This window comes from Bombina bombina, chromosome 4, assembly GCF_027579735.1.
Source record: "Bombina bombina isolate aBomBom1 chromosome 4, aBomBom1.pri, whole genome shotgun sequence".
NCBI classification, from domain to species: domain Eukaryota; kingdom Metazoa; phylum Chordata; class Amphibia; order Anura; family Bombinatoridae; genus Bombina; species Bombina bombina.
In genome coordinates, this window is record NC_069502.1 from 457,831,574 (window position 1) to 457,848,852 (window position 17,279).

The 17,279-nt window shown below is 38.5% G+C and overlaps 1 protein-coding gene across 2 annotated transcripts in view; it reads right to left on the reverse strand.

Annotated features, from left to right (window-relative positions):
* The window catches only part of CAPN10 (calpain 10), an 81,114-nt gene extending 67,603 nt beyond the window's left edge, over window positions 1-13,511 (reverse strand). The window contains exon 1 of one of the 2 annotated variants that reach the window (XM_053710316.1): window positions 13,458-13,511. In XM_053710316.1, coding sequence (XP_053566291.1) covers window positions 13,458-13,491 — 34 coding nt within the window. In that variant the 5' untranslated portion in view covers window positions 13,492-13,511. Of the gene's footprint in view, window positions 1-13,339 lie in introns of both variants that reach the window. The other variant, XM_053710317.1, reaches the window with a different exon arrangement.
* Between the last annotated feature and the right edge of the window lie 3,768 nt (window positions 13,512-17,279).

Sequence of the window (17,279 nt, forward strand, 5' to 3'; positions counted from 1 at the left end):
CGATTGAGATCTGGTGACTGTTGAGGCCATTGGAGTACAATCAACTAATTTTCATGTTTAAGAAACCAATTTGAGATGATTTGAGCTTTGTGACGGTGCATTATCCTGCTGAAAGTAGCTATCAGAAGATGGGTACACTGTAGTCATATAGGGATGGACATGGTCAGCAACAATACTCAGGTATGCTGTGGCGTTTAAGCGATGCTCAATCGGTACTAAAGGGCCCAAAGTGTGCCAAGAAAATATCCCCCACACCATTACACCACCATCACCAGCCTGAACCGTTGATACAAGGCAGGATGGATCTATGTTTTCATATTGTTTACGCCAAATTCTGACCCTACTATTTGAATGTCGCAGCTGAAATCGAGACTTATCAGATCAGGCAACATTTTTCCAATCTTCTATTGTCCAATTTTGGTGAGCTTGAGCGAATCGTAGCCTCAGTTTCCTGTTCTTAGCTGACAGGAGTGGCACCCGGTGTGGTTTTATGTTGCTGTAGCTCATCTGCTTCAAGGTTCAACGATTTGTGTGTTCAGAGATGGTATTCTGTATACCTTGGTTGTAACGAGTTGTTATTTGAGTTACTGTTGTCTTGTTATCATTTCGAACCAGTCTGACCATTCTCCTCTGACCTCAACAAGGCATTTTTTCGTCCACACAACTGCCGCTCACTGGATATTTTCTCTTTTTTGGACCAATCTCTGTAAACCCTAGAGATGGTTATGCGTAAAAATCCCAGTAGATCAGTTTTTTTAAATACTCAGACCAGCCCGTCTGGCACCAACAACCATGCCTTGTTCAAAGTCAATTAAATCCCCTTTATTCTCCATTCTGATGCCCGGTTTGAACTTCAGCATGTCGTCTTCACCACGTCTAGATGCCTAAATGCATTGAGTTGCTGCCATGTGATTGGCTGATTAGCAATTTGTGTTATCAAGCAATTGAACAGGTGTACCTAATAAAGTGGCCGGTGAGTGTAGTTTGTGTCACATCCAGAGACTCTGACTGCTATTTTGTTCCTTTTAAATGTTTTTAATATTCCCAGAAGGGAGTTATTTTAACTATTATGATTAAATATAAAGTTTTAGTAACGGTCCCCTCTAGTGGATTTACTTATGTGTTTGTGCCTTAATAGTGGTTACTTTTCTCTTTTTGATAACTTGGGCACCCCTACACTCCCCATTGGGATGTAAGTGTATGGGCCAATAATTTAAACATTACTTGAATTAAGGATCAAGTTCTATACCAATTATATCTACTTATAAAGATGACAATAATATCAAATATCTGTGAATGCACACTACTTCTGTCACAGTGTGCATGAAAACAAGATGGTGGCTCCCATTGTGAAGATGAGGAGTTTAACTAACTAGCAGTTGTAAAGGGCTAAAATAAGAGAACGACTGACGAGAGCTGCAGACACAAGAGGGAAATAATAGCATGCTGCACAGTAATCAAAGTAAAGTAGCTGTGCTCAGCAGTATTATGTCCCTTTAAAAGAGACTGTAAACACCTTGTAATTACAAGACACTCATGTTAGTCTATAGCAAAAAAACAAATCAGCCATATCGAAACATTTTTAAAACAAATTAAAAAGCCTGTAGCAACCCTTATGAAATCTGGCATGCAGATATATTTTAACGTCTAGCAGGTGCTGTTTTGATTTAAAAAAACAAAAACAGTCATTGCTACAATATAGTTTTTAAAGCCCCTTATTTTGATATAGTTCAAGCATGCTTAGCAGAGGCAAACAGCTGAAACAATAATGAAGACATGCTAAGTAAAGGTTTGTGGGAGTGGCTGCACTTATGCAATTGTCGCCACTATTTGACTTGCCAGCAGTTTCCACCTGGGACCAGCAGTTTTCTGTGGCTCCTCTATGGTACTTAAACTATGTGTTTAACTCCGGGAACTGGGTTAAATACATAGTTTAAGTACCATACAGGAGCTGCAGAAAAGTTGCAAGGTAATTAGTGCTAAAAATACATGTTTAATGAATTAGAGAATGACACGTTCCCACTATAATGACATTTAATATTATATTGTATTAATTACTAAATGTCCATCTTTTTTGGCATTAATGTATGTTTTCTAACATTGATTTTATATTAGCTTATTTTGTGTATCCTCCAGCATTACTAGTAACCAATTCTTACTAGTGGAGTTGCAAAGATACCAGTCTACTATAGTGCCAGAGACACTCTACTATAGTGCCAGAGACAGCAATCTACTATAGTGCCAGAGACAGCAATCTACTATAGTGCCAGAGACAGTTATTATTATTATTATCAGGTATTTGTAGAGCGCCAACAGATTCTGCAGCGCTGACAGTCTACTATAGTGCCAGAGACAGTCTACTATAGTAAGTGACCAAGTGAACAACTAGTATTAAAGGGCCACTGTAAGTAAATATTTTCTATGCCTGTTACTAACTAACTACCCCAAAAACGCTTTTTATCAATAGCATTTCATTAACATATCTCTACCGTATATCAGAAATCTTGTCTGCAAATGTAATTGTTTTCCAAACCCACTCCGTGGGTATCCTTTGCTCTGTACCAATCCGTTTATAATACCTAGGTTTCAAAATGGCGCTTTAAACACAAAGTTATTGGTTTAAGTATTTTGAACACTCAGTGATGAAAATAGTGGGCAGGATAACGTGACATCATCGGCGAATAAAAGATATAACTTTTAGAACGTTATGAAACTTAATTTTGGAGAAAATATAGGTCAGTAGGTTTTAATTAATGTTGATTAACTTTAATATGTTAGTTGTTTAGCTTAAAAATTATAACAGAAAGCAATCCTTTAAAGCTTGAATGTATTTAATCCAAATAAAAATGTATCACATATTTCTCAGGTACACAATATCTTTACAGTAATTTGACAAACCATAAACAGTGTGTTTTTAACAAAGTAATAAAAATGTATCATAAATTCTGGATTCACAAAATTCCTCCATATCTAATGCAATCAACACCTCTTTTAATAAGGAACAAATATACTACATTTTAAATAAGTATGAAGATTTGTCAGTGTTAATATCTGAGGCAGAATCTTCTGAACCAGATAGATCCTCATCAGAGATAGATAAATCAGAATGTTGTCGGTCATTTAAAAATTCATCAATTTTATGAGAAGTTTTAAAAGACCTTCTACGTTTATTAGAAGGCGGTATGACAGACAAAGCCTTCTGAATGGAATTATAAACAAATTCTCTCACATTAACAGGAATATCCTGAGCATTAGATGTTGAAGGACCAGCAACAGATAATGGACTACTACTAATAGAAATATTGTCTGCATGTAAAAGTTTGTCATGACAACTATCACAAACTACAGCCGGAGGAACAGTTACCACAAGTTTACAACAAATGCACTTAGCTTTGGTAGAACCGACATCAGGCAGCAGGATTCCAGTAGTAGATTCTGAGACAGGGTCAGTCTGAGACATCTTGCTATAGGTAAGAGAAAAAATCACATATAAAGCAAAATGATCAATTTCCTTATATGACAGTTTCAGGAATGGGAAATAAATGCAAACAAAATAAGCCTCTGGAAACCAGAAGCAAAAAGAAATTAAGTCATAAATAATGTCAAAAAGTTTGGTGCAGCTGGGGGGCGGAGCCAGCAACAGCAATGGAAGCTGTGTAATCTCTGAGCTCCGGGACCCAGTTCCATATATCTGCTCAAAAATTACATGCAATGCCCTAGATTCCACTGAAAAACTTGCTCTCATGAAAGCTTTATAGACCGGGAGTCACGAGAAAGCTTTTTTAACAGGCCTTGTGAAATTGCTCTTGTCTTAGAGCCTCATCGCATTTTCCCCGGTCATCACACTAATTTTGGCCCGATCCGGAGCCAACCCTGAACCCGGGACTTCACTACATGCTTTGATCACCTCGAAGAATCCTTCCTCACCCTGACCGCTGACCCGGATTGCCGCTAGCGGTAACTATAGTGACTCTCACTTACCCTCAGACCCCACCGCCATTACCGGGAGAGATCCGCACACGCAGCATTGTGACCGCAGCTGCACTATAGGAAGCCAGAGATCTCTTCTTTTACGGGTAAGGAGAGGGAATAGACCGGTGTCTTACACCATCCGGGCTCCAACCTGAGACAGGGGCAACAAGTACAGACGAGTACACCCTTAGTGGGGATCAGCCGCATACCCAGAGGCCTGCTGTTTGGGGCCTATAGATTTTTGCCTGCACAGTTATTCACGTGGTTAAATCACCACGCGGCAGTGTACCAACTGACATTACACAGACCCCTGAGGTCCCTGGGCTCTGCACCTGGCCCCCTATTTTATTCCACTTTACCGGACATTGCTATTCAAACAGCAGTTAAGGCTCAGGACTTTTCTTTTCTCTCTCTTCACCATATCTGCAGAGGAAAAAGTATCTGTAACGCACTTTTACAACCCCCCACAGCGCAATGAATGCAAAACGCACCTCGAAACTAAATAAGCCCCCTAAGATGCACAACCACAGAGACAGTATGGTTGCTCAGTTTTTCTCGCCCCCTGCCCCAAAAGTGGGTGATAGTGCTGAACCCGCTAAGTCACCAAAAAAGAAATTACAGTCATTACAAGTACAAGAAGATGACACAGAAGAGAGCACCCCCGTCCCCAACAACATTCTCTCTACCCTTGCATCCAAACAGGATATAGCAGACATCATACGCTCGTGTATCAGGGAAGAGATAGCAGAAATAAAGCAAGACCTTCACTCAGTGGGCAATAGAGTGGAGGCCTTGGAAGAATTCACGGACCACCTTCAAGTGGAAATCAATACAACTCAAGATTCAACAAACCATCACACAGCTCTTATAGCAGATCTCTTTGACAAAATTGAGGATCTGGAGAATAGGAGCCGCCGGAAAAATCTCAGAATCAGAGGTGTTCCTGAATCGGTACTACCTAAAGACTTTCCAATATATCTTCCAGCTTTATTTGCACATCTAAGGAACACCACCCCCTCCACGGATATTCCTTGGGTTCGAGCCCACAGAGCCCTTAGACCGAAACCCCCAGACACTGCCCCCCCAAGGGACATCATCATGAAATTTAAAGAATTCAACGAAAAGGAAGAGCTCATAAACCTCTCACGTAGGCATCAGCCTGTTAAATTCAGGGGGGTTGTTCTCCAATTTTTTCAGGACCTCTCCCAACGTACATTGCAAAGGAGAAGAGACCTGGCTCCTGTGACATCTATGCTCAGACAGAAGAAAATCCTTTACAGATGGGGATTCCCCTTTCATCTCTATGTCCTTCATGGAAATAGAAAGCTAATTTGCAGAACCCTAGAGGATGTCAACGCCTTTTGCCAGGCCCTTGAATTGGACCCGCCAGAAGAACTCTCTCCAGAGGACTCTCACGAACCCCCTAGAAAGAAATCTACAGGTCCTGCCCGGAGAGACTGGCAGCACATCCCCCCCAAACCTCAGTCTAAGCCGCAGGCCAAGTCCCCCGGCTCGTTCTCTAAAGTCCCAACCTAACCAATTATTTTGTATCTTAACTATCCCTACGAACTGAACATTCTACTAGAGTCTTTACCCGGTGCTACAGCTTGGTCGCTGGGTAATGTATAACCTCATTAGTCATAAATCTTTCACTGTTTGCAGACTCCTGGTCTAGAAATAAGTAAATTTTGGAATTTAGGAATTATTATATTGTATTGCTGGAAATATTTTATCAATGTAATTGAGCATTAGCTACCTTTAAATGTATACCACTTGCTATGGAACGGGTTACAATCCCTCCTGCTTAACACTAAAAGTTTAATGCTTACTTTAGTATCTAGATTTCTTATGAGAAAATGTATGTTTTGTTTTATGTTCTTATTCATGTTTTTCTTGCTATGCGACAGAGATACAGTCCCAGGGGCATACTCAACACAACTTCCTCCTGTTACTCTACAACCACACTTGCATGCCTATTATCTATTACAGTCACCCAACTACAATCACCAGACACACCAACACCATGGAAGGCCACACTAAAACTCTCACACTACTGAGCCAGAATGCTAAAGGCTTGAATTCTGCACAAAAACGTTCACTAGCCTTGAGAGACCTACATAGGAAAGGGGGGGATATTCTCTTCCTTCAAGAGACTCACTTTCTAAAACACAAGGAACCTAACTATTTTGGAGGTTTCTATACTCAAAGCTTTCACAGCTCTTTTGATCACAAAAGACATGGAGTAAGCATCCTAATCAGTAGGCAGATCCCTTTCACTCACATCCACACTTACACTGACACTGAAGGCAGGTTTTTATGTGTAACTGGCACCCTGTTCGGCTCCCCTGTGACTCTGGTCAATCTTTATGCTCCCAACACAAGACAGCTCCCCTTCTTTAGGAAAAGTTTTGCTAAGATCCTAGACCACACTATAGGTGCACTATATCTAGGTGGGGACTTTAATCTCCCCATTCAACCACACTTAGATTCTTCGAACCCTCGTCCCACAACTCCTAAACACACACTCAAGCAACTCTGGAAGCTTATGCTAGACCAGACTCTATTCGACATCTGGAGATTCGTCCACCCTGAGAAGAAAGACTATACCTTTTTCTCTGCCCCTCACAGTTCGTACAGTAGAATTGATTACCTTTTTACTAATCAAAGAGGCCTTTCCAATGTTCTATCTTCCAAGCTTTCACATACCGTTTGGTCAGACCACTCGGCTGTACTAACAACACTTAAATGGCCATCAGCACCTAGTGGCAACTTTCAGTGGAAATTGGACGAGAAACTATTAAATTCCCCAACTTTAGTTCCCAACTTAGAAAAGCTACTACAAGAGTATTTCAGATTTAATTCCTTACCGGAAACAGATCCTTTTGTTGTCTGGGAGGCTCATAAATGCTTTATCAGGGGGGAATTAATCAAACAACAAGCACAAGCTAGAAAGAAAGCACGGCAGGTATACAAAACTTCCACTGACCTACTAGCCAAACTTGAATATGATCATAAGCGAAATCCTTCCTCCCCTCAGCTATTAGCTGACTTAATGAAAGCCAGGAAAACTGTACATGACTTACAACTTAGTGAAGCTAATGCACTGGCCTTACTGACCAAACAAAAATTTTATTTCGAAAGCAATAGAGCGGGAAAACTCTTAGCACGCTCTTTAAAATTGAAAAAACTTAAAAACTTTGTTCATGAAATTAAGACCCCAACGAACCAAACTGTCAATACCACCTCCGAAATACTTTCCCAATTTGAAGCGTATTATTCTAATCTTTACAACCTCTCTAATCCTGACCGCCCCCCTGACCCCGGTAAAGTCATAAACAATTATCTCCAAACCACCCCCTTACCGCAACTTTCTGATACACAGGCGACAGAATTGGCGAACCTTTCTCTATGATAGAGCTCATGACCACCCTTAAAGACCTTCCATCGGGCAAAAGCCCTGGCCCTGACGGTTTCTCGGTCGCTTACTACAAAAAATTCGCACCCACCTTGCTTCCTCACCTATGCACCTTATTTAACTTAGTTGACCAGGATCATCCTTTTCTTCCTCCTATGCTGGAAGCACACATCTCAGTGATCCCTAAGACCGGAAAGCCCGCAGATAGCCCATCTAATTTTCGTCCCATTTCATTGTTAAACGTAGATGTTAAGCTTTATGCTAAACTCATAGCTAATAGAATTAATAAGTTCCTCCCCCAACTAATCCACACTAATCAAGTAGGCTTTGTCCCCAAAAGAGAGGCGCGAGACAATACCATTAAAATCCTTAATTTAATCGAATACACTCAGTCACAAAACATCCCTTCTATCTTCCTTGCCATCGATGCCGAAAAGGCCTTCGATAGGCTGGATTGGTTGTTCCTTAGATCAACGCTCACCCGTTTTGGCCTGAGCAACAAACTCATTGAGAAAATATTTGCCCTATATCATACACCGAAAGCCCGTATTAAGCTAAACGACTCCCTGTCAAATGCATTCCCAATAACAAATGGAACGAGGCAGGGTTGCCCTCTCTCCCCCATACTGTTTATTCTGGCCATGGAGGTTCTTGCCTCCAGGATTAGGAATGATGGAAAAATCCACGGTATTAATATAGCAGATACCCACTACAAATCAACACTCTACGCGGACGATATTTTATTCTCTCTGACTTCCCCCTCCCAATCTTTGGAAGCACTCTTCCCGACTTTAGGTATCTATAGTACTCTCTCCAATTTCAAAATAAACAAGCAGAAATCAGAGTTTCTAGGTATTGGCATTTCCGATCAGACAGCTCAGCAGATCACCAATCACTATCAATTCCGATTCCAACCTTCCTCCATAAATTACCTAGGGATAAAACTAACGACCTCAAAAGCAGCTCTACACCAACAAAACCACCAACACCTTTTTGACTCCATTAGAACAGATATGAGAGCCTGGCGTAACAAATTTCTCTCCTGGCTTGGTAGAGTCCAAGCATTTAAAATGAGTATCCTGCCTCGCTTCTTATACATGTTTCAAACCCTTCCTATACAACCCCCCCTACATTATATCCGTAGTGTACAATCTTTTGTTAATGGTTTCATCTGGGCACATAAACGCCCTCGAATCTCTAAAACTACCCTCTATAGGAGGAGGGATGAGGGGGGACTGGGAGTCCCCAATCTTTTATTTTACTCACAGGCAGCACAACTGACCAGAATAGTTGACTGGTGCAAAAACAGTACTGATAAAGAGTGGGTCAAGCTCGAGCATGACCTATCCACCTCACAAAGTCTTGGGTCAGTATGCTGGACATACAGGCAACATAGGACTCTATCATCTCTTACACCCTCGTTAGTGACTGATACACTCTCCACATGGGATCACCTCATAGGTTCACAAAAAGGCGTATCGACCATACCCTCACCACTCACCCCCCTACTACACAACAAAGACTTCCCCCCACTACTCCATAAACAGTCCCAGGACCGGTATACTCTATCAGCGGGTCTACCCTGCCATCTTGTTTTAGAAAGAGGTACCATCATCCAGAAAACCGCTCTTGCGGATAGGAACATTAGCTTTTTTGATAGATGGTTCGAATACTTACAATTAACACACTTCCTCTCCCACCACAAAGACAAACATAACCTGGTAAGAAATCTAAACCCATTTGAAACATTATGCCACTCCACACTATTAGCGCAAGGCGCTCTCTCTAAGATATATAGAATCCTGATCACTCTACACTCCAAAAACCTTCCATCTTATACCAGAGCATGGGAAGCCGAGCTGGGCCATGAGATCCCTCCGGAGACGTGGGACATTATATTTCATCAAATGGGGAAGGCCCCCTCCTCAATGGGAATCACTGAAACGAACATAAAACTCTTAGAGAGATGGTATCTTTACCCCAGCAGACTTGCCAAGATTTACCCTCACACAGATCCACTATGTTGGAGAGATTGCAAACAAATTGGTACGCTCCTCCACATCTGGTGGGACTGTCCCACACTTCAACCCTTCTGGAAGGACATCCACAGAGAAATCCAAAAAGTTCTCAATACATCTATCCCCTTTACCCCTTTGACGCTTTTATTTAACAAACCCCCCAAGATCAAATGCAAATATAGACAGGTATTACTGTACATTATGCTTAGTGGGGCTAAGCAACTGATCCCTAGATTGTGGAAACAGCGATACATTCCTACTCAAAAAGACTGGGTACAAAACGTCACTCTTCTCCTTTCCTTAGAAAGGTTTCACTACCAGAAAACAAAAAGGATGGATTTCTACTGTGCTATGTCCTTTTATTGGGAAACATACACTCACACACTTTCTAGTCCTCCACCATAATTACTTAATACCTCTTAGACATTCTGACGCCTTGTACAGTCACATCAACCCCCGTAACACATCTCATAACTAGGACGCACCTGTATCATCCAGAAATTCGCCCCTGAACCATACACCCTCCGAACTGGTTCTTTAGCCCTGACTTCCTATCACTTAACTAACTCCTTGAAGACTGCAACTTATTCCTTACGTATACCAACATCAGCTAGACTCTTCTATCTTTTAAATGGATCTCTGTCGCATTGCTTTGTTTTGTTTAAATGTTTACGTGGAAGTTTCATCCACATGTGTTATCTTATAAAAAAAGAAAAAATCCTCGAGCTACTACGTCCTTGGCCAGAACTTTATGCGGGACTCAACAAATGCTTGGATCCTTGGACTTACATATATTTGCCATTACTGGTCTTGCCCTTCGTATATATTATTTTCATTGTCTTATTGTCTGTGTTATACCACGCCGGATTATTTCCATGGCAATTGTAAACTTATTATTTTTACCAATAAAGCTCGTTGGAAAAAAAAAAAAAAAAAAGTTTGGTGCAAGTATGACGCCCACAACTGACAAAATATTTTTTGGTGCCAAAAACATCTGCAACAAACACGAGCGTCATAGATGACGCAACCACGTGAAAAAACGTCAATAAACGTAATTCTCGCGCCAAAAGTCTCGCGCCAAGAATGACGCAATAAATGATAGCATTTTGCGCTCCCGCAAGCCTAACAGCCCACAATTTAGAAAAGAGAGTCAATTTGAAAACTTCAGGTAAGAAATTTTTTTTTTATTTTTTTTTTATACATGCATTTCCCAAATATGAAACTGACATGAGCTGTCTCGCAATCTCAATAATTCTCAATAATTCCTCACTTATTATTCTCAAATTCCCAATAATTCTTAACTTCTGAAAAGGTTATAAAGAATATAGTGATATATATTAATATAAATATACGCGATCACTTCTGAACATAATAACACTCAAAATATGACTGTTGTTGTTTATAAAACTAAGAAGGAGTCAGCTCCCCACGTATTATTCCCAAGTTCTCAATAACTCAAACTTCTGAAAATGTAGTTGAGGATTACTATACCAGCTAAACAAATAAACGTAACCCTATGAGAATGGTTCATACGCACACACCCATACCAACAACGTACAGCGCACTGAATCAGAGCCACTCCTGACACTGAACATGACGTCATGTCCAATAGGGTAAGCCAAAAGTCGGCATCCAAATTTTCCCCTTCGGACATGAGAGTGATTGAAAAACGATCACATACTCGGCTGCTAATAAACAGCCTATTATAAAACGGAATACAGACATAAGAGCTGTGCAATACAAAGCAAAATTTACATTGGCTACGAATAAGTGTGGACATGACATCAGTACAGGAAAGTGGCTGGGCCTTTATTTAAACATATAAATATAAGACCAATAAAGTGGACAACTTAATACACATTTAAACAATATTTTATTATATATATTATATTTTATTATGTATGATATCAAAATAATAACATAATTAGACCGGAAGTACTGAAAAATTTACTGTACCGGTCTGTAAGTTGGTTTTTTTAACACTGACTGTTACGTTCACCACAATTACCTTTTTTTTGCTATTTTCCACATTGAAACTGTTTTTCTGGTCAAAGATTATTTTTATTTTTATTGATACTTTTTGTTCCAATATTATTCTTGATTTTTTATCACAACTTTTTATCACGATTTTTATCACTGTTAAAGACACTTTGCTTGTTTAAATACCGTGATTGAGCTTACGGTCACTCCATATCCCGCACACCAGACCCTGGTGTGCATTACAAACATTGTTTAGCCGTAAGTCACTAGACATATAGTTGTAATTTACACATCCAGATATCATGTTTTAGCACTTAGGTCTAGTATATTCAGTTCTTTTGTTGGGAGTCAAATTCAGACACATTTGGCTAAGGCACAAGACATTGGTTACCACCTTTTACTTCACACCTGGACATACTTCTTCACTCTTGTTTACACTGGTCACCATTTTCAACATGTCATTTTCTTTTCATACATTACTTTAACACGCGTATGTAAGAATATCATTCCCTTGTGACCACATTGTTTTAAATGTATTATCTAGCAGAATGTCTATACACCGTTAAGATATCTCATTTTAAAGCATCCAGTGACTTCCTTTGGTATAATCCTATTTTATTTATATTAAGTAAATGGATCCATGTTTTTATTACACCACAGCTGTTTTAAGGTTTTGGTAATACTGTACATGTTTTGTTAATCACTGTACATGTTTTGTGAATCCAGAATGTATGATACATTTTTATTACTTTCTTAAAAACACACTGTATATGGTTTGTCAAATTACTGTATATGTATTGTGTACCTGAGAAATTTGTGATACATTTTTATTTGGATTAAATACATTCAAGGTTTAATACTAGTTGTTCACTTGGTCACTTACCCAGACCCAGCCATCGTCAGGTTAGGTGCTTTGGCTACCCTTTCTACATTAGACTATTCCCGTTTGACAGCTAGGTGTCAATCATCCAAAGCTCAAGGGTCCACTATCAGCAGAGCAGGCGCTAGGTATACACTTCATACAGTCTACTATAGGGCCAGAGACAGCAATCTACTATAGGGCCAGAGACAGCAATCTACTATAGGGCCAGAGACAGCAATCTACTATAGGGCCAGAGACAGCAATCTACTATAGGGCCAGAGACAGCAATCTACTATAGGGCCAGAGACAGCAATCTACTATAGTGCCAGAGACAGCAATCTACTATAGTGCCAGAGACAGCAATCTACTATAGTGCCAGAGACAGCAATCTACTATAGTGCCAGAGACAGCAATCTACTATAGTGCCAGAGACAGCAATCTACTATAGTGCCAGAGACAGCAATCTACTATAGTGCCAGAGACAGCAATCTACTATAGTGCCAGAGACAGCAATCTACTATAGTGCCAGAGACAGCAATCTACTATAGTGCCAGAGACAGCAATCTACTATAGTGCCAGAGACAGCAATCTACTATAGTGCCAGAGACCGCAATCTACTATAGTGCCAGAGACAGCAATCTACTATAGTGCCAGAGACAGCAATCTACTATAGAGCCAGAGACAGCAATCTACTATAGTGCCAGAGACAGCAATCTACTATAGTGCCAGAGACAGCAATCTACTATAGTGCCAGAGACAGCAATCTACTATAGTGCCAGAGACAGCAATCTACTATATTGCCAGAGACATTTTGCAATATTACTGAATACAAAGAAGGTGCATTGCAGGTGGATATACAATCTGCTCTCTATCATTAACCTTTGTAACAACACAGTAAACAGAAGGGAAGACTAGTGTGTGATACTGAAAAACCTTTAAATGTTTTTGCTTTACTGTAACATCGGGAAAGAAAAAAATATCGCTCCTGTTCCAAACACATAAAATGGTTTCTTACTATGTCAGTCATCTTAGACAGTAATTGTATATATATATATATATAGAAAAAACTAAAAAAAAAAAACACACGATCACCTGCCCCATCGCAACACATGACTTTCCTTTAAGTGTAGCTGTGCTGAATAATATTGTGTGGTTTCACAAATACTGAACAAAATCCTCGTCACCATTCAGTATAGCGCTAGCCCCAGACCTGCACTCATCTGTTGTTCTCCATCCTGCTCCATTACACACAGCCAATCACGGCTTTCGCCTTTGCAGCGTAAAGGTCACAAACGAAAAAAATATGTAATTGGATGTTTAAATGGTTACCGATTGGCTGCGATTAAGCGATGGGTGGTGATAGTGCTCCCAGCAGTATCACCACTCACTGAAGTGACTGAACATCCGTGTAATGAGAGCGGTAATAATGTGAATGAACGTGTTGTGTCGAAACTGGTGATCTATCAAAATCGGGAATCAGCAATTCCCGGAACTCCGCCAAAACATCTCTTGTAAGCAAACATTAGCCTAACCTCCCCACAAGCTACCTCTCACGCCTCCAAAATTACAGATACCTCTCACTTCTCTCAAATTCAACCCAGATACTCCCCACTCCTCCCAAACTCCACCCAGCTACCTCCCCCTGTTGGTACTGATGAGCCGTCACATTTACTATGTTAATGACAACATACAACATAGTATTTGTGACAGCTTGTCATGTACCGAGGCAGGGTATTTAATAGCAGTGTATTTATTATTTACTATATAAAGTGTAGGCATATGGCAGCGTTTATTAGTGACTATTTAAAGTGCATATGTATATATGTCACGTATACTTATTGTGTTCCTTTACCTGTTAAAATGTAGTAGTAATATATTAAATTACATGAATAGACTATTTTAATTGTGTGTATATATATATATACACACACACACACACATATATATATATATATATATATATATATATATATATATATATATATATATATATATATATATATATAAATAAATAAATAAGATAGTCTATTCATGTAATGGGTTAATATATTACTACATTTTAACAGGTAAAGGGGATCTATGATTAATGTATATGAACACAATAAGCATACTTTACATATATACATGTCACGTATACATTAATCATATGTTCCCTTTACCTGTTAAACTGTAGTAGTAATACTGGTATATATAATAAATATTAGTTTACTTATAAACCCTATATATAAATATATATATAAATATATATTACACTAATATATTAACCCTTACTCTAATAAACATTCTTATATGATACATGCTAATATATATATATACATATATATATATATATATATATATATATTACTAATAGATTAACCTTTACTTTACTTTAATACAGATATATATATATATTACCATATATATTACCTATAACCCCTCTATATATATATATATATATATATATATATAAATATTAGTTTACTTATAAACCCTATATATAAATATATATATAAATATATATTACACTAATATATTAACCCTTACTCTAATAAACATTCTTATATGATACATGCTAATATATATATACATATATATATATATATATATATATATATTACTAATAGATTAACCTTTACTTTACTTTAATACAGATATATATATATATATATATTACCTATAACCCCTCTATATATATATATATATATATATATATATATATATATATATATATATTGTACTAATATATTAACCCTTACTTTACTTTAATAATCTTTATATTATTTTATACATGGGAATATATATATATATATATATATATATATATATATATAAATATATATATATATACAGGGAGTGCAGAATTATTAGGCAAGTTGTATTTTTGAGGATTAATTTTATTATTGAACAACAACCATGTTCTCAATGAACCCAAAAAACTCATTAATATCAAAGCTGAATATTTTTGGAAGTAGTTTTTAGTTTGTTTTTAGTTTTAGCTATTTTAGGGGGATATCTGTGTGTGCAGGTGACTATTACTGTGCATAATTATTAGGCAACTTAACAAAAAACAAATATATACCCATTTCAATTATTTATTTTTACCAGTGAAACCAATATAACATCTCAACATTCACAAATATACATTTCTGACATTCAAAAACAAAACAAAAACAATGACCAACAGTGACCAATATAGCCACCTTTCTTTGCAAGGACACTCAAAAGCCTGCCATCCATGGATTCTGTCAGTGTTTTGATCTGTTCACCATCAACATTGCGTGCAGCAGCAACCACAGCCTCCCAGACACTGTTCAGAGAGGTGTACTGTTTTCCCTCCTTGTAAATCTCACATTTGATGATGGACCACAGGTTCTCAATGGGGTTCAGATCAGGTGAACAAGGAGGCCATGTCATTAGATTTTCTTCTTTTATACCCTTTCTTGCCAGCCACACTGTGGAGTATTTGGACGCGTGTGATGGAGCATTGTACTGCATGAAAATCATGTTTTTCTTGAAGGATGCAGACTTCTTCCTGTACCACTGCTTGAAGAAGGTGTCTTCCAGAAACTTGCAGTAGGACTGGGAGTTGAGCTTGACTCCATCCTCAACCCGAAAAGGCCCCACAAGCTCATCTTTGATGATACCAGTCCAAACCAGTACTCCACCTCCACCTTGCTGGCGTCTGAGTCGGACTGGAGCTCTCTGCCCTTTACCAATCCAGCCACGGGCCCATCCATCTGGCCCATCAAGACTCACTCTCATTTCATCAGTCCATAAAACCTTAGAAAAATCAGTCTTGAGATATTTCTTGGCCCAGTCTTGACGTTTCAGCTTGTGTGTCTTGTTCAGTGGTGGTCGTCTTTCAGCCTTTCTTACCTTGGCCATGTCTCTGAGTATTGCACACCTTGTGCTTTTGGGCACTCCAGTGATGTTGCAGCTCTGAAATATGGCCAAAGTGGTGGCAAGTGGCATCTTGGCAGCTGCACGCTTGACTTTTCTCAGTTCATGGGCAGTTATTTTGCGCCTTGGTTTTTCCACACGCTTCTTGCGACCCTGTTGACTATTTTGAATGAAACGCTTGATTGTTCGATGATCACGCTTCAGAAGCTTTGCAATTTTAAGAGTGCTACATCCCTCTGCAAGATATTTCACTATTTTTGACTTTTCTGAGCCTGTCAAGTCCTTCTTTTGACCCATTTTGCCAAAGGAAAGGAAGTTGCCTAATAATTATGCACACCTGATATAGGGTGTTGATGTCATTAGACCACACCCCTTCTCATTACAGAGATGCACATCACCTAATATGCTTAATTGGTAGTAGGCTTTCGAGCCTATACAGCTTGGAGTAAGACAACATGCATAAAGAGGATGATGTGGTCAAAATACTCATTTGCCTAATAATTCTGCACTCCCTGTATATATATATTTAAAAGTAACAAGAACTTGCACTCACTGGTCTTTCCTTCAAAAACACTCATTTAATGTGTAAATTTAATGTAAACATTAAATGAGTGTTTTTGAAGGAAAGACCAGTGAGTGCAGGTTCTTGTTACTTTTATGCATTTTCCACTAGCACCCTGGCAGGCTGACCTGGAAGTGAGAGTGCTCATCTATGGGACTATATATATATATATATATATATATATATATATATATATATATATATATAATATATATTATATTAATAATATATTAACCGTTACTTTACTTTAATACACTTTATCTTATTTTATACATGACACTATATATATATATATATATATATATATGTATATATATATATATATATATAACCCATGTGTATATATATATATATATATATATATATATATATAACTATAACCTGTGTGTAAATTGCTAAACCATATAGACTTTACCAGCTAAACCCACCTCCCTTTGTGAATTTCTAGCCCCTTGTGTCGTAGCATCACTGTGCCTTACATACATCCTCTTCTAAACATATATTACTGCAGCCATGAATGCTGTTGTATATACCATTGAGTATATACCATAATTGTAGCATTATGATCACACTTTACTATTAGCTACC